This window comes from Capsicum annuum, chromosome 3 (genome assembly GCF_002878395.1).
Source record: "Capsicum annuum cultivar UCD-10X-F1 chromosome 3, UCD10Xv1.1, whole genome shotgun sequence".
Classification (NCBI taxonomy): domain Eukaryota; kingdom Viridiplantae; phylum Streptophyta; class Magnoliopsida; order Solanales; family Solanaceae; genus Capsicum; species Capsicum annuum.
The window spans coordinates 244144544-244171442 of record NC_061113.1 but is presented as its reverse complement, the minus strand read 5'-3'; the positions used below and the strand labels follow the sequence as shown (position 1 = coordinate 244171442).

Below are 26899 nucleotides of genomic sequence, written 5' to 3'. Positions count from 1 at the left end.
CCTTCTGCCATTACAAAAGGAAAAATCAAATGCACCCTAGTTCCTCCCTCAGCTAGCTAAAATTAAGTGTGTTTTAAAAACATCAACCCATTAAACTAATGAGGGTACCAGCTCCAAAAAGGAACCTGCAACAAGCATATTACTTTTAGATGGCCCTTGGTAATTAAGTAAGAACAAACTAAAAACCCAATAGAGTTGCAAGATTTATATATCTCTTTTCAAAATATACACCAGAAGCGATCATCTGAGGTTACTACAAGGACAACTACTAGCTTTAGAATACATACTCAATGAGCATTAGCCATGATTACGCGGAGTAAATTTTGCAGTTGTACACTTAATATCATAAAAAGACTGATCCTGAAAAGGTAATCTTCTCCCTCTAAGAAAAGGAAATTTTGATAGGTCCATGAATGATAGCTCAGTTTGGCATTGGCACTAAGCCTAGGCATTGTCAGCAAACATCTCCTTCCGTTTCAACTCCAACGCTATACGTTCATTCTCAAGTTTCAACCTCTCATTTTCCATTCTCATGACTTCCAATTCAATGTCTTTTTTCCTACTAAATCTTTGCCAATTGAAGCGCTCTTTCTCCAACTCCAACATCTGTGCCTGAAGCTGCAGCTTCTGATCTTCAAGCTGAAGTGTGCATTGATCCAGCCACTGCTTCGCTTTGTCGCCTTCCGGAAACACTTGACTGACATCAGTCTGAGGTTGAGGAATGAGAGACCTATTACAATCGAGAGTAGTCAAGGAAGTAACCGTTTCATGACCCTGGCATTGTTTTATTCTCTTTGAAAAGCCCCCTGACGTCCCACCATGTAACCTATGATTCTCTTCATACTCATCTCCTCGATCCTCCAAGTCAGCTGCTTCGTGATCATCTTCATCATTGTCATCTTGCGGGTGCTTCTTCCTCGCATCATTGTCATCATACTCATCCCTACTTTTAAGGGCCAAATGCAATGAATGCTTCAATTCAGGATCGGGAGGCAGATGTAAGCGGTTCCCATTATGGTAGGAGCACATCTCTTCATAATGCAAATGTTTTGAACTAAGAATTTTCCTAACTTCCTCCTTTCCTTTGTCTGATACGTGACCGAGCATATCCAAAAGAGCAGGATTTTCAACTACCTCACATGAAGTTCCCCTACCAAGGATCTCATTTAGTCTCTTGTACCTCTTGTTTAGATCATTAAATTTATCCTCACACTGTTGAGGCGACACAAAATGACCCCTTTCTGCCATCACTTTCGACACTGACTTCCATTTCCCTTTCTTATGCAAATTATTCGAACATTTTCTTCTTCCACCACCATATTCTGCAGCAGCAGTCTCTTCCCCTATGTAAGATACAGCAGTAATCAACAGCCTCACCATCTCATCCGTCCATTTCACACGCTGCCACGGGGTTGCCCCCTTTTTCCCCCCATCTTCAATAAAACTTGGTTCATCATCATCACTTGCAGACTTACCCCTCTCACCTTTACTATTATAATCAGCCAAAGAGATATTCTGGTTACTACCACCAATTGTGAGTGGGAAATTAGCATTAATCGCCATCGACCCTTGTTTCGAATTAGACTGATAATGTTGAACCTGTTGTTGATTAGCCCTTGTCGAGCCTTGAAAATCAAAACCCCCATAGCAACTCATAATTTCCTGATGATAAATTGCCTTCCGTTACTTAAACAATCAACATAAAATTACAAGAACCACTCATTTACACCAATAATTAAAAAAAAAAGTCACAACTTTACGCAAGCTATTCTTTAGAATTTAATACACCGAAAAAACCCTTAACCATTTTATGCACAAAATAAACAAATCAATGAGAAATCGATTGACGATACCACCTAGTTGATTATCACACACACACACAAAAAAAAAAAAAAAAAAAGAACACGCAGACACTGTCTAAAGCTACAGTAGAAATGAGAAAAAGAAGCAAAAGATGAAGATCTATTTTCAGTTAGAGAAAATCAAACAAATTTTAATTGAAGAAACTTACAGAAATTAAGGTGAGGATGTATTAGAAGTCCCAGCAATTGAAAAGATTCGAACAAGGCATTTCAATTAAGTGAGAGACAAGACAAGACGGGGAGTTTTATTTTTTAAAACAAAAAAAGACATCAGTTGTTGTAGATTCAATGAATTGAGGATCTAACAGGGGCCCTTTAGCCATCTTTTCCGTGTCTTACACACGCAGCTTGGAGGCCGTTTTGCACAAACACTCCTCTCTTTTAAAATAATTGAATTGTTAGAATATGACAAATATATTACAAAAAAAAAAAAAAAAAAAAGATATAAATTAATCATATTTTTTTATTTTTATCCTTTTCAAACTCCAAAACATAGTAATGATCATTGTAACTCAACCTTAAAAATTTAATTAATGAAGGATAAAATTAAAAAAAAAAATCCCAACATCTATCTTCCATAATTAAAAAATTCAATTATTTTTAAACGAAGGAAGTAACATTTACCATATAATAATAAAAGGTGAAATATGTTTCTGAAATATTATGATCAACCACATTAGAAAATTTTATCAAAAAATGACTGGTTAAAAATATTTTTGAGAGTATACAGCCTAATGCTAGTGGAATAATCGAGAAAGAGATTTGAGAATTAGGGTTAGGGTAATTGGAGATTTTTCGGTAATTGGGGATTGTATAATAACAAGAGTGGTGTTGTTGCGGACATGTGGTCCACGCGGAGAAGTACAGCTGACAGGTGGCCAATCAGATATTTTATAAAGGACGGTCCAGATTTTAAAGAAGCAACAGTGGAGATTAAAAGATTAGTAGACAAGTGGTTATGCCTAGTCAGCTCCAGCTCAACTAAATCTATAAATACACTCAACTGAATTTAGAAACGACAGTTATGAATATATTGTTTCACTCTTTAATACTCTTTTTCTAGAACCTTTCTCATTCTTCTTCTTTTCTTTCCTATCCATTTTAAGCTTGTTACAGACATTAATGGTGAAAATGTAGGTTCTTTAATGGAGTTAGTGCAATTAATATTTTATTGATTGCTTGTAATCGTTGACACGTGGTCCACGCGGAGAAGTACTGCTGGCAGGTGGCCAATCAGATATTTTATAAAGGACGGTCTAGATTTTAAAGAAGCAACGGTGGAGATTAAAAGATTAGTAGACAAGTGGTTATGCCTAGTCAGCTCCAGCTCAACTAAATCTATAAATACACTAAACTGAATTTAGAAACGACAGTTATGAATGTATTGTTTCACTCTTAATACTCTTTTTCTAGAACCTTTCTCATTCTTCTTCTTCTCTTCCCTGTCCATTTTAAGCTTGTTACAGACATTAATGGTGAAAGTGTAGGTTCTTTAATGGAGTTAGTGCAATTAATATTTTATTGATTGCTTGTAATCGTTGACTTCCCTATCAATAAAATTCTCTTTCATTTCGAGTTCGAATTTACATTACGTGACCCAAATACATAACAATTGATATCAGAGAATTATCCCAACAAATACGATATAACCACGACGGAGACAAGAGCAAAAACCATTGAGGAAAGTATTAAAAAAGTGGAAACAAAATTATTACATCACATTGCTGAAGTAAACCAAAAAATAGCAACAACTGATAGCAAAATGGATGAAATGGGCAAGAAACTGGACATGTTGATAGAGAGATTGTTTTCGGAAAGGGATGAGATACTCGGAGCATCGCCTGGTGTGGGCATATAGGTCAATGGGGCTGTTAATCACCCTAAGCCCATGGACATTAACGCAACACCTGTAGGTAGAAACCAAACAATTAATTTCACTCACAAAGTTGAATTTTCTTATATTGAAAATGGGGACCCACAAGTATGGATAAGGAAATGTGAAAGGTACTTTCATTACAATCGAGTTGAGGCCTCGAAAGAGAAGCTGGAAATGGATATTTTGCACTTGAATGTGCGAGTTGAGTCATGGTATTTCTCTTTTCACCTAAGTAAAGGTAGGGTTAGATAGGGAGAATTTGTGGAAGAAATATGTAAGAGATTCTCAGAACCATCTGTAGTACTCTTAATCTACTAGGTGAATTTAAGAAAGTAGAGCAAAAAGGAACAATTGGTGAGTATTTGGAGAGGTTTGTGGACCTAAAAGCATGGGTGTTCGTAAAAAATCCAACAATTTCAGAATAATTTTTCTTGGAACTTTTTATTGACGGATTGAAAGAAGAAATTAAGCATACTGTTAAGATGTTTGATTCTTTCACACTAACTCAAGCAGTTGACAAGGCCAGACATCAAGAGAAAGTACTGAAAAATGCTATCAAGAGAAACAGGATGACTATGCTGAAGACAGGTAACACTGGGAATCAGTCAAGTCTTTATCACAAGGATAATGCTGTGAATCACAGGGAAAATCAAAGCAACTCTAGTGTGAGTGCTAATACCGTGATAGAAACAAGGAGACAACAAGTATGGGGATAAATAGGTTTTTAGAGAACAGTGTAAAAATAAGCAATTAAATGTTTTAACTGCTAAGGAGAACCGAGAAGAATTGCAACCAGATTCCCAGATTGAGAAAGCACCAGAGGGAAGTATATCATTTAATACAGAGGAGGTAGTTGATGAAGCTATTAGCTTGCATGCACTATCAGGCATGGAGATCCCTAACCCAATCAGGCTAAAAGAAGAGTCTAAAAGAAGGACCTGTCAGTTTTACAAGATTCTGGCAGTATCTATAATTTTTTAGACATGGAAACAACCAAGAAAATAGATTGTGTAACTAGGGAAGTTAATCCCATGAAGGTCACAGTTGCAAATAAAAATTCAGTTATGAGTTATCACGTGTGTCCCAGGATTAAAAGGAGGGTGCAAAGTATAGAATTTAAAGGCACTGTAAGACTAATCAAATTGGGAGTCATTGATATGATATTGGGGGATGATTGGATAAGAAATCACAACCCAGTCTTGCTTGACTTTGTGGCCTATGAGGCACAAGTTACCCACAGGGGTAAGAGGGTGCGTTAAGAGAAATATATCATGAAGCCTCTTTGAAGGCCATGACAGCCACTGGAATCAAATATCTCCTTAAGAAGGGGAGGGTGTTTTAGTCTCATCTAATCACTATATCAGCTATAGAAATTGAGGAAAAGGGTGAATTACCAGCTTGAATTCAGACTACTATAGATGTTTATCCAGATATGTTCTTGGAACCATCAATACTACCTCCTAAACGATAACATGACCACTTTATTCCCTTGAAACCTGATGCAGCCCGTGTAAGTATCAGACCCTAGAAATATAATTTCTTCCAAAAGAATGAACTTGAAAAGCAAATTAAAAAAATTAAGAGCAATGGAATTATTCAGCCTAGCCATTCCCCATTTTCTCCTTCATTTCTATTAGTGAAAAGAAAGGATGGATCTTGGAGATTTTGTGTTGATTTCGGGGAATTGAACAAGTCGACAGTGAAAGACAAGTTCCTGATCCCTTTAGTGGATGATTAGCTAGATGAACTTCATGGTTTCACTATTTTTCTAAAATTGACCTAAGGGTTGGGTACCATTAAATCAGAATGCACGAGGGGGACATTTCAAAAACAGCATTCAGGACTCATCTTGGCCACTATGAATTTAAAGTAATGCCCTTTGGCATCACAAATGAACCAGCCACTTTTTAGAGCCTCATGAACTATGTGTTCAGGGATCACCCGAGGCACTATATGCTGCTATTTTTTATGACATCCTAGTGTATAGTTCAACCATGGAGGAACACGCATAATAGTTGGCCAGTATGTTGCAAGTATTCAGGAAAAGAGCAACTTTATGCCATGAGGTCCAAGTGTTTTTTTTGGCCAATATAAGGAGGAGTATCTTGGACACATCATTACTGGGAAGGGGTTATCCACAAACCCTACAAAAATTGAGTCTATTATCTCATAGCCTAGCCCAAAATCTATCAAGGCCTTGAGAAGATTTTTAGGGCTAACTGGATATTATAGGAGGTTTATCAAGAACTATAGATGGATAAGCAAGCCTCTGACTAACTTACTGAAGAAGAACTCTTTTAAATGGGATAAAGAGGCTAAGTTAGTATTCCAACAGCTCAATCAGTTCATGACTTGTGCCCTAGTGTTAGCCCTTGCATATTTAAACAGTCATTTTGTGGTGGAGACTAATGTGTGCTCTAAAGAAATTGGGGCTATATTGTTACAAGGAGGTAGACCTATTGCATACTTCAGCAAAGCACTAGCTCCCAAGAACTGGGGTCTCTCTACTTATGAGAAGGAATGCCTAGCAGTACTAGCTTCAATTGACAGGTGGAAGCATTATTTGATAGGGGTCATTTTATTATTCAAATAGACCATCAAAGTCTAAAATTTTTGTTAGAGCAGAAGATAAATATAGTCCCACAACAGAAAAGGCTCACCAAACTCTTAGGGTCGGATTATGAGGTAAAATACAAGAGAAGTAGTTAGAACAAGCTGGTTGATGCCTTGTCTAAAAAGGATGAGGACAATTATACACTCGCTGTTATAACTAATGTGGAACCAACTTGGATGCAAGAGGTGGCTCTGAGTTATGAGCATGATCAAGAATCCTTACAGCTCATGACTAAGTTAATTGTTGATCCCTCTTAACAGAGCAAGCATTCCCCGCAATAAGGTACCATCAGATATAATCACAAACTCCACGTTGGCAAGGGTACAAACATGAGAAGAAAGATTTGGGAATCCTTACATGCCTCACCTTTATGTGGACACTCGGGTCAACAAGATACATATAGGGGGATACATATGTTATTCTATTGGCCTAACATAAAGAAGGATGTACTAAAATGGGTAGCTAAATGTGATATTTGTCAGAGGGTCAAGTCTGAAAATATTTATTCACCCGGCTTGTTACAGCCTTTACCCATACCTGAGCAGCCTTGGAGGGATATTGGTATGGACTTTATTGAGGAATTACCTATATCTCACCATAAGAATGCAATTTTGGTGGTAATTGATAGGCTGACCAAGTTTGGTCATTTCATACCTCTCGAGCATCCTTCTTCAGCTCAAGAGATAACAGAGGTACTTTTAAAGAAGGTGTACAGGCTACATGGACTTCCTCAGTCCATTGTTACAGAGAGAAGATCAATTTTTACGAGTAATTTCTGGTAGCAGTTGTTTAAAGCATTAGGTACTAAACTCAACCTCACCACTTCTTACCACCCTCAGTCAGATGGCCAAACTAAAAGACTCAATCGGTGCCTAGAAACCTACTTACAAACCATGGTTTTTGGTAAAATCAAGCAGTGGATAAAGTGATTACGCTTGGCAGAGTGGTGGTATATACCAACCACCATAGTGCGTTAAAAGGTGACACCTTTTGAAGCCTTGTATGGGTTCCCGCCCCCGCAGGTGCCATTGGGCTCTTTGGGTTACTCCTTATACACACCAATAGGAGTGTGCATTGCTTGAAGACTACAACTTCTACAACTTTTAAAAGATAATCTCCACGTAGCACAAGAACGTATGAAGTTCTATGCGGATAAGAACAAATTCGAGAGGATTTTACAGGTGAGTGACCTTGTCTACTTGAAGATGCAACCTTACCGATAAGCTACTATCGAGATGCGCCAAAATCTTAAGATTAGCGCAAGTTTTATGGACCCTACAATATCATCGAGAAGGTGAGGGCAGTAGCTTATCATTTGGAGTTGCCAAAAGGGTCTCAAATCCACCCGGTCTTTTATGTGTCACAGCTGACACTCTAAGTGGGGCCTGCTATCGTTCCTCAGCAGTTACCACCTTTATGTTACAGTGAAGACAGAATCTTGGTGGAGCCTATTGCGATCTTGCAGCGTCGTATTGTTCGAGCTAATTAGTAATGCAGCCACAGTAAAGGTGTTTGTGCACTGGTCCAATATGGGTGCCAATGACGTGACTTGGGATGATTGGAGCTACATCCGTAGCAGATTTCCCAATTCGTAGCTCAGGATCAACCTTGAGGACAAGGTCGTTCTTCAAGAGGTGGGGAATTGTTATGTCCAAAAAATGGGTGGAATAATCGAGAAAGAGATTTGAGAATTAGGTTTCGCGTAATTGGGGATTTTTGTGTAATTGGGGATTGTATAATAAAAAGAGTGGTGTTGTTGCGGACACGTGTTCCACGTGGAGAATTATAGTTGGCAGGTGGCCCATCAGATATTTTGTAAAGGACGGTCCAGATTTTAAAGAAGCAACGTGGGGATTAAAAGATTAGTAGACAAGTGGTTATGCCTAGTCAGCTCCAGCTTAGCTAAATCTATAAATACACTCAGCTGAACTTAGGAACGGCAGTTATGAATGTATTGTTTCACTCTTAATACTCTTCTTTTAGAACCTTCCTCATTCTTCTTCTTCTTCTTCTTCTTCTTCTTCTCCTCTTTCCTATCCATTCTAAGCTTGTTCCAGACTTTAATGGTGGAAGTACAGGTTCTTTAATGGACTTAGTGCAGTTAATATTTCATTGATTGCTTGTAATCGTTGACTTCCCTATCAATAAAATTCTCTTTCTTTTCGAGTTCTAATTTACATTACGTGACCCAAATACGTAACATCCCCCAAATAATACTTAGGTTCCGTTTGCCCATAAAAATAATAATTTTTTGAAGTTGAACTTATATCGTGTTTGGCCATGAATATAAATTGAAGTTACTTCTGAAATTTTGTGAGAGAAATATGAGTGAAAACAAATTTTACTTATTTTCAATTTTTCGAACATAATTTCACTAAGTAAAATAATTCTTATCGCCAAACACTACTGTTTTCACTTTTTCATTAATGTGAAATAATATTTTTTAAAAAATAACAAATTCTTACAGTCAAACACATACTTAATACTAACCGTGTGTGCCCTAAGTTTGTGTTGTGTCATTATTCTACCATATAATATTTAAACTTCTTCAATTTGTCACTAACATTTAATTAGACACTAATATTATTATTTGTTCCAATTAAATATCTGAATGCATGAGAGAATATTTTAATACGACACTTTCAATTGAAATTTTGGAAATTTTGAGCTTGGTCGATCTCGAAAGTCTATTAGTTGGACCACGTGTTATGTATCTGATGTTATGTATATTACAAAATCTAAACATGAAAGTCTATGTTTTCAGCCTTTTTCGAATTGGGCCTATTGTTGGGTTGTGATTGGAATTTGTATTTAAGATTAAGGGACACTTTCTTATCACACAACACTTTTGAGGCGAGCCTCCATTTCATCCAACCTGCTTCAATACGTTTAGAGACATCCTCATCAATCTCGTCATTTCCCTGAATCATTGACCCAAGATACTTAAAACTATCCTTCTTACAAACATCCTGAGAGTCCAACCTCACCACCACGCTGTCCTCCTGACTCGAGTCACTAAACTTGCATTCCAAATACTCTGTCTTGGACCTACTCAACCTGAACCCCTTAGATTCAAAGGTCTGCCTCCAAACCTCTTGTTTCTCATTCACTAATCTTCTGACCAAGTGGATTGCCTCTGTCGTCAAGCTACCAGGCATAAAATCAAACTGATTCTCCGAAATGGACACGACCCTCCTCAATCTCCACTCAACCACCCTCTCTCAAATTTTCATAGTGTGACTCAAAAACTTAATACCCCTATAGTTGTTACAACTCAGAACGTCCTTAAATAAAAGAATACAATGAATAAAAAAGAATCTATTATTTTCTTAAATAAATATCTTGTTAGTTTCAAATGCATCACTTTTTTTATATGTATCACCATATAACATATGTGCCACCATTTCAAAAAATCAGGATAAAATGTAATCAACAAAATGGACGAAATTTTATGTAATATCACTTAAAGATTCAGGGATTTATGTAAGTTACCCTTGATTTAACACATACCTTAAAAAATGATAAATAGAAGGGTGATATAACTATATCACCTTTTGAATATAAGACTAAATATTTTGCGTTAAAAAATATAATGAGTGATATATTGTATTTTAATATCAAAGATAAAATGAGTAAAAATAGATAATTAATAATTGAATTTATAAATTGAACAAATATTATTAGACACTAAAAAATAAAAAGAAGTGAATAAATAAAGATAAACGGAATAAGTAATTCATTACTTCTTAAATGGATACATGCACCAAACTACTCTTCTTTATCTGAACCGGAAGATTTGAAAAGTTCCAATTGATAAAGCAAATATATATTATACACCAAATTCATCTACGTATTTACAAATTGGGTCGACATGGTTATTATTTCGTTGAGTCTATTTGAATTGCTCTATACTAAAATAGATTGTGGTATCGAATGAAAAGTCGCCTGTATCGATGTCCACATTGATATCATAATTATGAGATTAAATTAATTTACAATGCTTGTGCTATACGAAATTTACCACTTGTGGAGATTTTCTTTTTTAATACTCTCCTGTTCCCAAATAATTGACACCAACTTTGTTTGTATTCTTTTTTTAAAAAAATTTAATTATATTTAAATTGACTAAATTAGCTTTATTTATTATTTTTCTTTATTTAATTTTTTTTTTTTTTTTTTTTGCACTATATTGATTATCTTTTCATATTAATGACTAAGAGTAAATATGAAAAAGAAAAGTAATTATTATGTCTTAATTTTGTGAAATGATAAATATTGAGAAATATCTATTTTTAGTAAGGACGACAATCAATTGAAACGGAGAGTGTATAATATAAACTCTCTAGTTAATACTCATCTGTTTCAAATTAGTTGGCTCTTTTCCTAAAAATATTTGTTTAATTTTAGTTGTCCAAGTTCTAAAATTAAGAGAAGTTTATTATATTTTGTCAATATTGCTCCTATCATTAAATGACTATGTAAAGTGTAAATATTTAAATTTATATTTTCAATGCATAATTAATAAGGTTATTTTAGTAAAATAAGTCTCTATTAAATATTTTCTTAAGAAGAATGTCAAATCAATAAGGATCAACTAAAAAGAAACCAAGGGAGTATATGCCATTCCCTTTTACTAACTTTTAAGAGAGTATAATCTTTTTTTTTTGTTTCCCATCCGGTGTTTGGTACCCATATTGGAGTCCGACTAATCCGGATTCGCGCCGTGTAGGGCCCCATTCGGGGGTAAGCGCTCCCAACAGAGTTTTCTTCATGCGCAGGGTCGAACCCTCTGTTCGCAATAAATTTTCGTTCATGGAAAATAAATTTTAACCACAAACAAAAATATGAAAAAACAAGAATTTTTTATTGATAAACAATTGTGGTTACAAATCTGTTCCTCCCTTGATTCTTCTCTCTTGATTTTCTCCGTAATTTGAGGGTCGTTAGTGGCTTATTCTCGAACTCTTGTTTTTCTCCGTATTCGAGGACCGTTAGTGACTTATTCTCGAACATAGGATGATCTCTTTATGAATATCCCATGATTTTGTGGGATATTGGAGATCCCGATCTTTTTACGAATACCCATCAGTTTATGGATATTCAAGATGCCTGTTTTAGAGAATATTTTACCCTTTAAATAGACGGGATTTCGGGTTTAGTAGCCTTCTAGAACTCTAACAGAATTTGGATTCTTATTGAAGAGTCCACAAATTTTAGATGTCTACAAATTCCCCATACTTCAAGACTTATCGAAGTGTAGATTTGATGACGAGTCTTGAAGTACCAATAGAGCTTCCATCTTTATGCGGTGGCTATAGATTTGCAGATCTGATTTATGATAGAAGAGATAAAGGGCAGATTTGGTCCCACTGGGCGTGCTAATTTGTTTGCAACATAATTTAAAATCATGGAAAATAAATTTTAACCACAAATAAAAATATGAAGAAACAAGAATTTTTTTATTGATAAACAATTGTGGTTACAAATCTGTTCCTTCCTTGATTCTTCTTTCTTGATTTTCTCCGTAATTTGAGGGCCGTTAGTGGCTTTTTCTCGAATATAGGATGATATCTTTATAAATATCCCATGATTTTATGGGATATTGGAGATTCCGATCTTTTTACGAATACCCATCAGCTTATGGGATATTCAAGATATGGTCTTAACTCAGGTTTTTGGACTTCATAGCTTCCCAACAGCTGCTTAATCACCAATTGAGAGTCGCCAAAAACTTGTAATTGCAGTTGCTTCATGTCAACATCCATCTCTAATCCGAGTATGAGCGCTTGATACTTAGTAACATTATTGGAGCAATGATTCATCAAGGTAAAAAAGTAGGGGATGACCTCTTCTTGTGGAGTGACAAACACTACGCCAGCACCAACTCCATCTCGATGTACAACACCATCAAAGTACATCTTCCATGAGGATCTAACTTTAACAGCCATTGCATTTTCATCAGGGAGTTCATCGCTCAGCTCTCAGTCATCAGGTATTGGGTGATCTGCCGAGAAGTCAGCCAATGCTTGTCCTTTTACAGCTTTTTAGGGAACGTACACAATCTCAAACTGTTGAAATTGAAGGTACCACCTTACAAGTCGGTCATTTATGACTGGTTTTAACATTACAAACTTGATGAGATTTACCCTAGACACGAGACGGACAACATGAGCTTGGAAGTAGTGTTTCATCTTTTGGATAGAGAAAGCCAATGCCAAACATAACTTTTCAATTGGAGAATACTTCAGCTTATTTGGTGTCATCATTCTGCTCAGATAATAAAGCGAGTTTCCTTCGCCTTCACTATTTTCTTGAGCCAGTAGTGCTCCAACTGACCTCCCTTGTGCCGCGATGTAGAGTATCAATGGTTTCCCAGGTATGGGTGCCCCAAGAACTGATGGCTTCATTAAGTATGATTCGATACTCTCAAAGGCATTACTACAAGCTTGGTCCATTCGAAGGGACTGTCCTTCTTCATGAGACGACTAAATGGTTGACATTTTCCAGCCAGGTTTGAGATGAACCTTCTTAAATATACTATCCTTCCTTGAAGGCTTTTTTAACTCATGAATATTTTGAGGCTCAGGCATCTTCAAAATTGCATCGACCTTGTCTTGATCAATCTCAATTCCTCGGTATCGTACAATGAAGCCAAGAAACTTTCCAGAAGTAACTCCAAAGGCACACTTCAATGGATTCATCCTAAGTTGATATCTTCGAAGTAACTCGAATACCATTCTTAGGTCTTTTAAGTGGTCATCTTTCTTTCTTGACTTCACCACTAGATCATCCACATAACATTCAACATTTCTATGGAGTAGGCCATCAAAAATGTTCTGCATAGCCCTTTGATAAGTGGCACCAACGTTCTTCAAACCAAAAGGCATCACCTTGTAGCAATAAATACCTTTGGGCATACGAAATGCAGTGAGTTCTTCATCCTTTGGCGCCATACGAATTTGATTGTAGCCGGATGAACCATCCATAAAGGACATTGCCTCATAATCAGTGGTGGCATCAATCATCAACTCTGGTATAGGGATTGGAAAGTCATCCTTAGGGCAGGCGTTGTTGAGATCCCGAAAGTCAACACAAACAAGAATTTGGCCATTCTTCTTCTGTACTGGAACAATACTTGAAATCCATGTGGGATATTTGACTTTATGAATAAATCCCTCTTCAACGAGTTAGTTAACTTCATTTTCAATTAATGAAACCAACTCCATCCTAAAGCGCCTTTAGGCTTGCTTAACAGGACGAGCACCAGTCTTGACTGCCAACTGATGGACTGATACTTTCGGATTTAATCCAGGAATTTCCTCAAAGCTCCAAGTGAAGACATCCATATATTCTTTGAGTATATCCATATAAGCGACTTCCTCCTCTACTTCTAGAAACGCACTCAGGTAAGTTAGTCTTGGGTCTTCATTAGTTCCAAGATTAACTTCTTTTAGGGAATCTATTGTGGCTTTTACTCCTTCTTCAAGTTGTGATGGAGCATCTCCAGCATCTTCCTCCTCTTGAGGATCACCATCATTGATGGATATGTGGTGACACCAGAAAGCGTCTTTCATCTCTTTATCAACCTTCATTTGAGACGAGGCCTTATTCTCATTTTGGGTCGTAACATGATATGAGAAGCCAGCACTCTCTTCATCTTCTTCTCGTTGCTTGGTATAAACCACGGTATGCGTTTTTGCTTTTAGCACCTCATTGCATAAAACTACCATTTTTGTCTGTCGCTTCATTCTAGAAGAAATCAAACTTTGGAAATCCTTTTGTATTGTAAGTGAAGAGTGCATCATCGTGCTTTGACGACTCCTCTTACACTTGTTGATTTTCTTCTTATTTAGAGGTCCTAACCTTTCAAACACAGAAGTTCTTGCAGTTGACCTTCCAAGTCGGTCAAATACAGAGGGTCTTTTATTAGCAGCAGTAGATTCTTCTTCCACGGTAATGTAATTAATGACTGCCCTTTTTATGAAGATGCGAATTAGAGGTGGTTGCGTGTATCCTAGGCCTTCACGTGCCTGCCTGGTTGTACCCTCCGACGGAAGTTTGCCCAACCTTGATGGCTCATTAGTGTAGACACATGATTTTTTATCCTCCCTAAATTTTAACTTGTTTGTCGATATTAAATATTTTATATTTATATATTTAATCATATATTATTTTGATTCTTATTTTTATTTTTATTTTAATAAAATTTTAGTTAAAAAGAAAATAACTAATAAAGTTAATTTTTTAGATATTTGTTTATATTTTTATCTTAATTTTAAAAATAATATAAAAATTAAAAATATATTATTTATTCTAAATTTTAACCGATAAATTAGTAGTTTTAATACTATTTTGTTATATTTATTTTTGTCTATTTATAAATTATTCTTACGTTTTTATTAATATAAAATTAATTAATTATTATTATATTTATTACTATTATTATTATTTTATTTATTTATTATTACTATCATATTTATTAATTATTATTATCATTATTGTCTTCAATTAAAAAAAATTCAAATTCAAAAATCTTATCTAGTAAAAACTACTCCCCCCGTATTTCCCCCTCCCCCCCAACAATCCCCTATTTAAAGGACTCTTCACCCAACTACGTACAGTACTACTCACCAGACTATCACATCAAAAACCAGAAACTACAATATCAGACAGAAAGAAAACCAGAGAATAAAAATTATTAGAGAAAAAGAAAAACAAAGAGTGAAGATTAGTCAAAACATCAAATAAAGGAGAGTGAAGTTGAATTTGGATTACGGTCAAGTTTTTGGGACGATATTTAAAGTTTCTGTTTCATTTTTATCACAGGTTTCATTCGTAATCCTGTATTTTATTTTAAACTTTTGTTACAAATTGAATAATAATATGATTTTTTTTTGTGATTTATGAATGAAAATTATATATATTTGTTGTCATGTTTGTATTTTAAGCATGTTATAAATAGTAAAAATTAATATCATGTCTCATTTTTATCCGTTCATGACAAAAACAGTATAGAATATTGTTTACAAAAATGATAATATTCACAGGTACACACACTAACACATTACAGTAAATAGAAACACAAGCAGTGTAAAATCAAAAAATGAAAATAATATAAGGGAGAATCGGAGAAAATCAAAGAAGAAGAATGTACAAAACAGTTGAGAGGGTGATCGGAATCAGTGAAACATACATATATCTGACAAAGTTTTCACTGGTAAAATTGTAAAAAATAGACCATATTCATTTTTCAGCGAATATCTATCGGAAACTCGCTAGAAAATGTTGATAAACCATCAAAAATGTCGAAACCGTACCACCACGACCACCAACGAACCCCTCTATGGTTGATGCCCATTTCCGTTGCCGGAAACTCATTTAAAATCCGACCAACTAACCACCAAAACTCCCTCAAAATCTCCAAATTCGACCACCAACCACCGGATCTGTTTTCGCCAATCTCTCCCAATCTGTCACCGGCGACCAACAACCAACTCCGATTACCTCTTCCGGCCGACACCATCATTAAAAACCCGCCGGAATTGGCCGCCGACAGGCGCGTCTCCACCAGCCGCCACCGTTGTTGCCTCCCCTCCTTTCTCTCAAACGCCAGATCTGGCCATAATCATCATCTCCGGCAAAGTTCGTTACTGTCGTTGTCACCACCTTAAATGAATCGGATTCTGAGATTAAAGAAATCATCTTATGCTCTAGAGATGGGATTTAGGAACTTTTTATGTAATTTCGAGAGTTTTCATTTTATTTGGTATATCTCCTGTTGATATTATTTTTACAAATTTCTTTGTAAGGATAAGGATTTAATATAAATTAGAAGGAATATATCTTTTGAGGGTTTTCTATTGGCAGAAGGATCAATTATTAATTTATTGAAAATGCAAACATGGCTTATATTGACATGATAACTTTTTTTTTTTTTTTGGTTTAAAATGGATATGGTATTGACTTGTAAATTTTCGTGCTTAATGGTCTTATAAGTACTTTGTGAGGACATTAATTTAGAGAAATACAGATTTGGGAGATTATATAAAATTAGTATTACATTATTAATAATAAATTTATTTATATTATATTATATATATTATATTATATTATATTATATTATATTATATTATATTATATTATTATTTTATTTTTCTTTATTATTAACAAAATTTAATAATTAATTGTTAAATCAATTAACCATTTTAATTAAATAATATTTAGGAATAAATCAATATTTTTGCATTAGACAATATTTAAACATGTTTAAAAAATTCATTTTAATTAAGAATGCGGCGTACGCATCTTTCTGAGACGTTTAAAATTCAAGGATGTAACAATGCACCTTGAAAAATATCTTTCTAAAAATTAATTTTCATCAATTTATTTAATATAAGAGACGTAGATAGCTATTTTTGGTATAATAAAATTGAATGAAATTAGGCCTTAACACAAATTATTCAAAAATGACTTAAGTCAAGATAAGTCAATAAAAGAGACCGTGCTAGAACCACGGGACTCGAGGGGTTCCTAACACCTTCCCTTCGGTCAGTAGAATTTCTTACCCGGTCTTCTGTTTTTGCAGACCATATTAAAGAGTCATTTCCTTTTGATTAGGGATTCAAAAAGGTGACTTGGAACATCAAAACTCAATTCCAAGTGGTGACTCTGTAATTAAAATAATCCCTATTCAATATCGTCACTTTAATTAGAAAAACCCTTCGACCCGATCTCCTCGAGCAAAAAAGGGGTGTGACATCTCTGGCTACTCTGTTGGGGACTTAATAAGAATTCGAGCTTTTTATATTGACTTATACTTGCTTTAATTATTGTTGATATTGTGTTTGTTGGCCTTATGTGCTACTTGTTGCTCATTTACTGCTTTGATATTATTTGAACTATATTATATATTGCCTTCTCTCGCGTACCCCCTTTGAGTGTCTGAAATAGGATAAAGGGAATGCAGCATATGCATCCCACCTTCTTTTTGAGATAGCCGGAGTGTTAAGGCACCTGGTGAAGGATATAGTCACACATGTTAGACGGGATTCGGATCGGCAACGAAGGCGGTGTTGCCCTGATACCGACCAAGTAGTCCCTCCCCGGCTTGAGTGTCCGCTCAGGTAAGCCAGTCTAGACACCTATCCCTATTAGGCATTAACTTAGAAGAACTGAAAACTCAGAATCTGGTTATCCCTATTAGGTACCGCTTTATTTGCATCATATACATTTGACTTAGCAGGACTCGGCACAGGGGCCGGGTCTGTCTAGGACAGGTGACCTAATTTATAAAGATCAACATGTGCATCCTACGTGCTCTTTGATATTTGCTTGGAAGGCTATTTATTTGTTGACTGGCTTTAGGCAATTTTAAAATGCGAGAGATTAATTTATCCTCAAATTTAGTTATCATTTTTTAAAGAATTTTTTTTTAAAAAAAGAAATAATAAATAAAATTTTTAAATATACAGCAACATAGTTTTTACAATCTTCATGAACTACGAGGATCTGATTCTCACTTTTTGTGAGATACGTAGGAAGTCCTACCCAGGATAAGATCATCTATTTGAAAAATAATAATAATATATTTATTCACAGATTTGTCGAAGGATATTTTTAGAAAAATAATAAAAATAATAATAATAAGAAAAATGATTGTTTTCATGAATATTATTATCTTTATTTTACTTTTCATTCTTATTCTCAAAATTAATTTTAACATAAAAATTATAATAGCCTGAACCTTTAGGGGTCGTGAGCTGAATTTTCGCAAAGTAATAAAATATGTAAACATATATTTTAACAGTTCTGAACCTTTAGGGGTCGTGAGGCTGAAGTTTTTATACAACTTCATGCATAAATAATCATTCTTCTTTTTCTTTATTTCTAAGTCATTTTGTTTTATTTTTGTTCTTTTAAGTATACTTAGGAGTATTGTCTTCAAACATATAGTTTAAACTTGTCTAGAGGTCTGTTATTGCAAAATTTTTAAAAGAGTCAATTTAAATAAATGATTTTCCTAAAAATATTATCAGTCATATTTCTTTCATCTTGATAAAATTGTTCTTTACAACTAAGTCCCAATAATGGCCGCATTAAGTCTCACGAGTCAAGATTAAATTCTTTTAAAATTAATAAATTAAGTTCTGCCTAAGTCTAGACATTTATTAATCTCACGTCCTTATCAATAGGTATAAAATGTCTCCTCCAGCTCATCGAAAGTGTCAAAAGAGAAAGAGGTATGGGAGTGTACCACTTCAGGTTGTTGATGAAATCCCTCTGCAGCTTTGGTTATGGTGGAATTCAATGGATACATTCGGTTATGACGAGATACATAAATATTTGGGTTTTTTGACGAGTATCATTAGAATCAACCCTAATAAGGAAGTGATTGTTGCATTACTGAATTTCTGGGACCCGAGGAATAATGTATTCCACTTTTCAGTTTTTGAGTTGAAACCGACCTTAGAGGAGATAGAGGGCTATGTTGGATATGGGGATATGCATCAGAAGAAACTTATAGCCCCAAGACTTATTTCGATAAACAGATTTTGCAAGCTCATGTCCATACGGAATACAAAAGAAGAATCAATCAAAAAAGGTTGGGTTTCCTTGCAGTTTTTGTATGACAGATACGGAAGGCAAGAGGGGTTTGAAAAGTACAGTAAACAACTTTGTAATAAGGGAAGTTTTGAGGCTTGGAAAATTCATAGACGATTTGCATTCATGGTAGCCTTTTTAGGCACTATGGTCTTCCCAAGAAGAGAATAAAAAATTAATATTCATTTAGCGGGAGTGGTACAGATACTGATTAAGAAAGATTACACTATGGTACCAATGATCCTAGCCGATATTTACCGTGCTCTGACTGTTTGTCAAAAGGGAAAGAGTTTTTTTGAGGAATGTAATATCTTGTTACAGATGTGGATTGTGGAGCATCTTTATCAACGTCCTACAATGACAAGGTTCGATCCCAAGCGATTTAATTGCATCAACGATTACGAGGAAAGAATGGAGAAATATAAATGTCCAAAAGAAATTGGAGATTGGGTTAAGCTTTTTCGTTATTTGACAGCAGATAAAATCACTTGGAATCTCCATTAGTTCCCTTGGAGGCAAGTCATACATAGTTCTGTCATTCGTCCGTTCTTGTTATTAATGGGTATTAGAGGTGTTCAACCGTATGTTCCATTGAGAGTTCTACGTCAGCTAGGCTGGCGTTAAATAATTCCCATAACGGAAAACATGACTGAGTTTGTATTTGAGGTCAGACCAGAGATTCCACTTCCAGAAGATTGGCCCAGTAGATTTGGGATGGTTGTCGTATTATGGGGATTGAAATGATGGTCATAGAGCGTGAGAAAGGAGAAGTGCACCCAGATTACCGTGAATGGTTTGAAGAACAGTCGAGTCCATCCGTCAGACCAGAAAGATCGGTTAGGGGACCTATAGATCAAGAAGCTGTAATCAGGATAGAAATTGAGAGATTCATGCGAGAACATCATGAGGCCAACCAAGCTTTGAGAGTAGAATTAGAGCATGCCAGGGCAAAAATAGATGAACAACAAAGGGAATTTGCTGAAGAGAAAGCTAAGTCAACAGATATTGAGGTTGCACTTCGGGGACAAATCAAGCTTGCTACCACTAGGGGGTCACACGTTGCAGAACTTGCCGCATCTCGCCGATAATAACTGCAAGAAGTTGAAAAGAATATGCAAGAAGAATTTGATTGAGAGAGATCTCAGTGGATTCGTGAAAGAGGAATATTGCGAGAACAGTTGGAGGTTGCTTCTACTCGTGAACATCGTATAAGAAAGATGGTTGATTTTCGAGATCAAAAGGCCTACGAATGGGATCAGGCCTTCAGTTCTCTCCAAGGAAAGGTTCGCCGTGTAGTACAGGATACTGCCATAATGGGTTTGGATTATCAGCAGTTGGATCGTGAGGACTTTTTGGTACAAGTACCAGCTTTCGCACAACGTCTCACTACTTCATTGGAGGACATATACTTGAGCTTGGAAGGACATATTAAGCCGAAGTATCCTTGAATAGATAGTTGTTTTCTTTGTCATAGTTTTTTTTTCTGTTTTAAAACTTCTTGTTTAGATGTTATGTCTTTTAGTTTTCAGATGTTAGTTAGTAGGTTTTATTTTAGGAGTTGGGTTAGTTATTTTGTCATATTTATATTATAGAATGTAATGAAGTTGACTGTTTATTTCTATTTATTACATATGTTCTACTTTACTTACTTTAAATATTTCCTTCAATTAAAAAAAAAAGAAAAAACAATTTTGCTAAATTCCTCCCGAACTATGCAAGATCTGATTCATGTCCTGGCATGATACATAGGCAACCCTCCAAAGGGTTCGATCATAACATTTGAAAAAATATATGCCTAGAAAAGCCGGGATGAAACACAAAGCTTCCATAATAGGTTGGAAAATGCATAGAGAAGCATGACATATAACGTGGAATTATAATATGTTAAATATATAACACTCCCCCGTTTGCTACTTTATAACAGAAAGATAAAGTAATTAGTCGTTGGTTTGTGGTTTAAACTGACATCACATCCGTATAACACTAGATACAAGGGTAAAAGAAGAATGACCCGTAGAAAAGGTATAGGGTCTGACAGTGAAAAAGAGCAGAATCAGTTGATTTCGTAGGAAGTAGCATCAATGGAAGAAATAAAGTCATTGAAACAAAAGATGGCGGAGATGTACCAAGATTGGTTGAATGGACAAGCCCCGCCTTCTTCAATTCCTGGACTTTTGACTTCAAATGATCCAAATTCTGACCTAGCTCAAACTAGTGATCCATTCTACCCACCAGGATTTGACCCATTTACTAATATTCTGGTGTTGCTGGTACTTCTACCATGCACCCACCGAATCCATCTGTTGCAAATAACCCATTTTTTACTTCTATAGCACCAGCTACTGCTGGTACTCAACCGATAGTACCGAAGAATATGGGGAACCCAAGTCATGATATGTTATATCCTCCTAAAATGACTTTCAAATCCCAAAATCCACCTTATTATGTTCATCAACACGATACTCCTATCGTGATTGAGAAGATTGCTAAGAATGATGAACAGGAAGAGATGGCTAGAAAAGTTAGAAGCCTGAAGCAGAGTATGAGAAATATGCAAGGATTAGATGGACCAAAAAGTGTTTCATACAAGGATTAATGTATGTTTCCTGATGTCCATTTGCCAATAGGGTTCAAAATGCTAAAATTTGACAAATATGAAGGACACGGTGATCCTGTAGCTCATTTGAAAAAGTTTTGCAGTCAGTTAAGGGGAGCAGAAGGAAAAGAAGAATTATTGATGGCTTACTTTGGAGAAAGCCTTACAGGGATAGCTTCTGAATGGTTCATTGACCAAGACATTTCCCGTTGGCATGTGTGGGATGACATGGCTCAAGCTTTTATTCAATAATTTTAATATAACATTGAGATAGTGTCAGATCACACTACGCTTGCCAACATGAGAAAAAAATGACTGAAAGTTTTCGAGAATATGCTATTAGATGAAGAGAGCAAGCTTCAAGAGTCAGACCATCGATAAAAGACTCTGAAATGATTGATATATTTTTGAAAGCACAAGAACCTGATTATTTCCATCACTTACTTTCTACAATTGGAAGCACATTTGTTGAAGTTATTAAAATTGGAGAAATGGTAGAGAATGGAATAAAATCAGGAAAGATCATCAGTTAGGCGGCTTTGAAAGCAACAACACAGGTAATTCAAAGTGGTGCAGGAAGTTTCAGGGGAAAAAAAAAGAGGACGTAGCAACTGTCGTGCCAGGTCCACGACAACATTAGAGAGGTGCGCGTTAACCATATGCACAAAATACATTATATTTCATTCCATCCCCCAATATACTATTTACAATGCACAACCATATGCTCGGGCCCCTTTTTACCCGCAATAGCGTACACCAGCCATCTAAAATTATCTAGTGATCCCGCAAGTTCAAAGAGGCCCTCCCAGGTCTAATTTCTGGCCTAGAGCAGACTTCAAAAGGGATAACATGGTCAAAGATAATTTCACTCCTATTGAAATATCTTCTACCAGTTTATTTCATAGGTTGAGGAAAATTAATGTAATTAACCCAATAGATAGAAGGATCCCGAATCCTCCTCCAAAGAATTTAGATTATTCTAGAAGTTTTGAATACTGTTCTGATGCCCCAGGGCGCAACACAGAAAAATGTTGGTATCTAAAAAGAGTCATTCAAGGGCTGATTGACACCCAATAATCATGGTAGAAAGTCCAGATATTCCAAATGTCAATCAAAATCCGCTGCCAGATCATAATGAAACAAACATACTCGAAGTGATATTCAGTGGTGAAGATGCTATGATTTTCTTTAAACCGATCATTAAAATTAAAACTGATTCTGAAAAATCAGCAAATGTTGTGGATTTGATGAAAGAAAAGCCTGCAGAAGTGGAGGTGGTGATAGCAAAACCCGAATCATCAAATGCTCCCTTGGTGATGGGGAAAGAGATTTCAGAAAATATTAAGTCAAGTCAAATAAAGTCGAAACTCATTATTCTTAAAAGATCCAATAAGCCTCTTTTAATCATAAAAGGAGCTCTCTTAGCTCCTATTATTATTAAATCAGTGTCACAGCTGCCTGTGGTTGATACCAAGGCAGTCCCTTGGAATTATGATCGTGTTGTGGTGATGCACAGGGGAAAAAAGTGACTGAAGATGTAGATGAAGTAGGGGGATTAACTCGATCTGGAAGATGCTATGCTCCAGTAGAGTTAAGAAAGAATAAACAAGGTGGTGAAGAATAAACGATAGACTAGAAGCCTGTCACTAATGAAGAAGCTGAAGAATTCTTAAAGAAAATGAAATTGCCAGAAATTTTGTTATAGAACAGTTGAAGAAGACACCAGGACAAATTTCTTTGATGTCTTTATTGATATATTCAGAGGAACACCGCAAGGCTATAATGAAGATTCTTAATGAAGCATGTGTTCCTAGTGAGATTAGAGTAAATCAGCTGGAAAAAGTTTTTGGAAGGATCCTTGAAGTAAATAAAATTACTTTTTCAGACGATGAATTACCTATGGAAGGTACGGAGCATAACAAAGGTCTGTATATTTCTGTGAAATATGAACATTCCACCGTCACTCGAGTGTTAATTGATGGAGGATCAGGCGCCAACATTTGTCCTATGTCAACTTTTCAAAAGTTGAATATTAATGTGGAAAGGATCTGACCTAATAATGTATGCGTCAAAGGTTTTGACGGATCAAAAACTGATTCCATTAGTGAAATAGAGTTCATATTGACAATTGGACCTGTGGAGTTTGCTATGGATTTCCAAGTGCTGAACATTGAAACTTCATATAATATGTTATTGAGAAGGCCATGGATTCATAGGGCTAAAGCAGTCGCATTAAAATTGCAACAAATGGTCAAATTTGAACACGATGGGCAAGAAATAATTGTTTATGGTGAAGGATATTTATCCATGTATAAAGACTACTTCGTTTCCTCTATCGAAGAAGATGCTGCAGATAATGTGTTAATTCATCAAGTTTCTGAGGTAGTGGCTGTTGAACATATCCTCGAGGGAAATCTCATCACAAGACCACAATTGTCCTCTGCATCTGTTATGGTAGTAAATGAAATTCTGAAGCATGGTTTCGAACTAGGAAAAGGTTTAGGGATGTTTTTGCAAGGCATAGTTCATCCGGTAAACCTCTATGAGAACCTTGGTACTTTTGGTTTAGGATACGAGCCAACTTCTGAAGATATAAAGAAGTCTAAAAAGCGTAGGAAAGAGTCATGGTCACTTACCAAGCCAATACCGCCACTTCACGAGTCTTTTAACAAATTCAGTGATGTCGGGTCCTCCAAGTTACCTGCTGCAGAATCAATGAATGATGATGGTACAGAGTTGATTGACCTTTTTCAGAATATGTTCAGTGAAACTGATATGGTTAAAATCGGGAAAGGTACCAGCAATACAAATGTGTTGTTTGTCGGCCCTGATGTCCAGCTTAACAATTGGGAGGCCACTTCTCTCCCTATTATGAAGGAGTCTTAGTAGTTTGTTTGTTTTTCTTACAATCTTAGTAGCTTATTTTTCTTTCTGTAATTTGAATAATTTTAGTATTGTAATTCAAACCTTTACCTTGGTATTTTAGGTTAAAACTCTTTCTAGCTTTGTTTTTAATAAAGTACAGTCTCCCTTTGTTTTATTTTGAGTCTGATGTTTATTTATTTATTCTTCTATCATATAGTTCTTTCTATGCCGATTCTAATGATATGACATGCATGAAGAATTGTCAACTAGATTTAAAAATTCAATCTAATTTTGAAATAATGAATAAAGAAGTTGAATACGATGAAGGAGAAGTATTTGAGGATATAAGCAAGGATTTCAAACAGTTTGAGAATAAGATAAATCCCAATTTTGAAGAAACTGAGGCGATTAATTTAGGAGATCATGAAAATATTAGGGAGACTAAGATAAGTGTACATGTTCAATCACAACAAAAGAAAGCTATAATTGAAGCTTTGCATGAGTATAAAGACATCTTCGCGTGGTCTTATGATGATATGCCCGGTTTGAGCACTAATTTGGTAGTTCACAAGTTTCAAGCAAAAAAATTTAAAGAGGAAATCACGAAGAAACTTGAGGGTAAAGTCATTCGAGTGGCCCAATATCCTACTTGGTTGGCAAATACTGTCCCTGTTCCAAAGAAGGACGGCAAAATTTGGATGTGTGTTGATTATCGTGATCTAAATAAGGGGAGCTCGAAAGATAATTTTCCACTACCCAATATCCATATTTTGTTGGAAAATTGCGCCAAACATGATCTTGCGTATTTTGTGGATTGTTATACGGGGTATCACCAGATCATTATGGATCCAGAAGATGCAGAAAAGACATCATTTATTACGCCATGGGGGACATATTGTTATCGAGTCATGCCTTTTGGGCTAAAAAATACTGGGTCAACTTACATGAGGGCAATGACCACAATGTTTCATGACATGATGCATAAAGAGATTGAAGTTTATGTGGACGATGTGATCATTAAGTCGAGAGAGCAATCTGATCATGTCAAAGATTTGAGAAAATTCTTTGAAAGGCTATGAAGGTATGATCTAAAATGTAACCCAGCAAAATGTGTATTTGGAGTTCCATCGGGAAAACTCTTGGGGTTTATAGTCAGTCGGTGCGGCATTGAGTTAGATCCCTCAAAAATAAAAGTTATTCAAGATTTACCTCCACCAAAGAACAAAACGAAGGTAATGAGTTTACTTGGAAGGTTGAATTATATCAGTAGATTTATTGCTAGCTTACGACAACCTGCAATCCAATATTCAAGTTATTGAAGAAGAGTGCTAAAGTTGAATGGACTGAAGAATGTCAAGAGGCATTTGATAGAATTAAGAGGTACTTGTTGAATCCGCCTATATTGATTCCTCCAGAGCCAAGCAGACCTTTGATATTATACATGTCTATGTTAGACAATTCTTTTGGCTGTGTATTGGGCCAATAGGATGTCATGGGTAGAAAAGAACAAGCCGTTTACTACCTCAGTAAAAATTTTACCACTTATGAGGCTAAGTACACTCTTTTTGAGAAGACGTGCTGCGTCTTAACGTGGATAGCCCAAAAGATGAAACATTACTTGTCATCTTATACTACTTACCTCATCTCTTGTATGGATCCTTTAAAGTACATTTTTCAGAAGCCTATGCCCACAGACAGACTAGTAAAATGGCAGATGTTGCTCACAGAGTTTGATATTATCTATGTGACACGAACTGCAATGAAAGCTCAAGCTTTAGTGGATTATTTGGCTGAAAATCCTATTGATGAGGAGTATGAACCATTGAAAACTTATTTTCCAGATGAAGAGGTATTGTATGTTGATGAGTTCGTTTCTGATGATTGTCATTCAGGCTGGAAGTTGTTCTTTGATAGAGCTACTAATGTAAAAGGAGTGGGGATAGGAGCAGTTCTTATTTCTGAATTAGGACAATATTATCTTATAACAGCCCAACTTCGATTCTATTGTTCCAATAATATGGCAGAATACGAAGCTTGCATTTTGGGATTGAGATTAGCCATTAACATGGGGATTCAAGAGCTGTTGGTATTGGGAGATTCAGATTTATTAGTCCACCAAATACAAGGAGATTGAGAGACTCGTGATTCAAAACTCCTACCATATAGAGGTTGTTTGCAAGATCTTTGTCAACAATTTGTATCAATGAAGTTCAAACACATTCCCATAGCTCATAATGAGATTGTTGATGCTTTAGCGACCTTATCTTCGATGCTTCAACATCCCGACAAAACTTATATTGATCTTTTGCATATAAAGATTCATGATCAACATGCATATTGCAATGTTGTTAAGGAAGAACTTGATGGAGAGCCGTGGTTCCATGATATCAAAGAATATATTCAGACTGAAAAATATCCTGTATATATCGATGGTAATCAAAAGAGAACTATTAGACATTTGTCTAGTGGATTTTTCCTAAGTGGAG

General features: G+C 35.7%; 1 protein-coding gene across 1 annotated transcript; it reads right to left on the bottom strand.

Annotated features, from left to right (window-relative positions):
- Window positions 1-179: 179 nt before the first annotated feature.
- Window positions 180-2245, bottom strand: LOC107862628. Its single transcript, XM_016708258.2, has 2 exons — window positions 2012-2245; window positions 180-1662 (listed from the first exon to the last, which is right to left on the bottom strand). Exon 2 carries the CDS (start codon window positions 1654-1656, stop codon window positions 445-447), a length of 1212 nt encoding a protein of 403 aa, XP_016563744.1. The 5' UTR covers window positions 1657-1662; window positions 2012-2245; the 3' UTR covers window positions 180-444.
- Window positions 2246-26899: the final 24654 nt, after the last annotated feature.

Coding starts and splice junctions, on each gene's coding strand:
- LOC107862628 (XM_016708258.2), bottom strand. CDS start 1,656: ATGAGTTGCTATGGGGGTTTTGATTTTCAAGGCTCGACAAGGGCTAAT.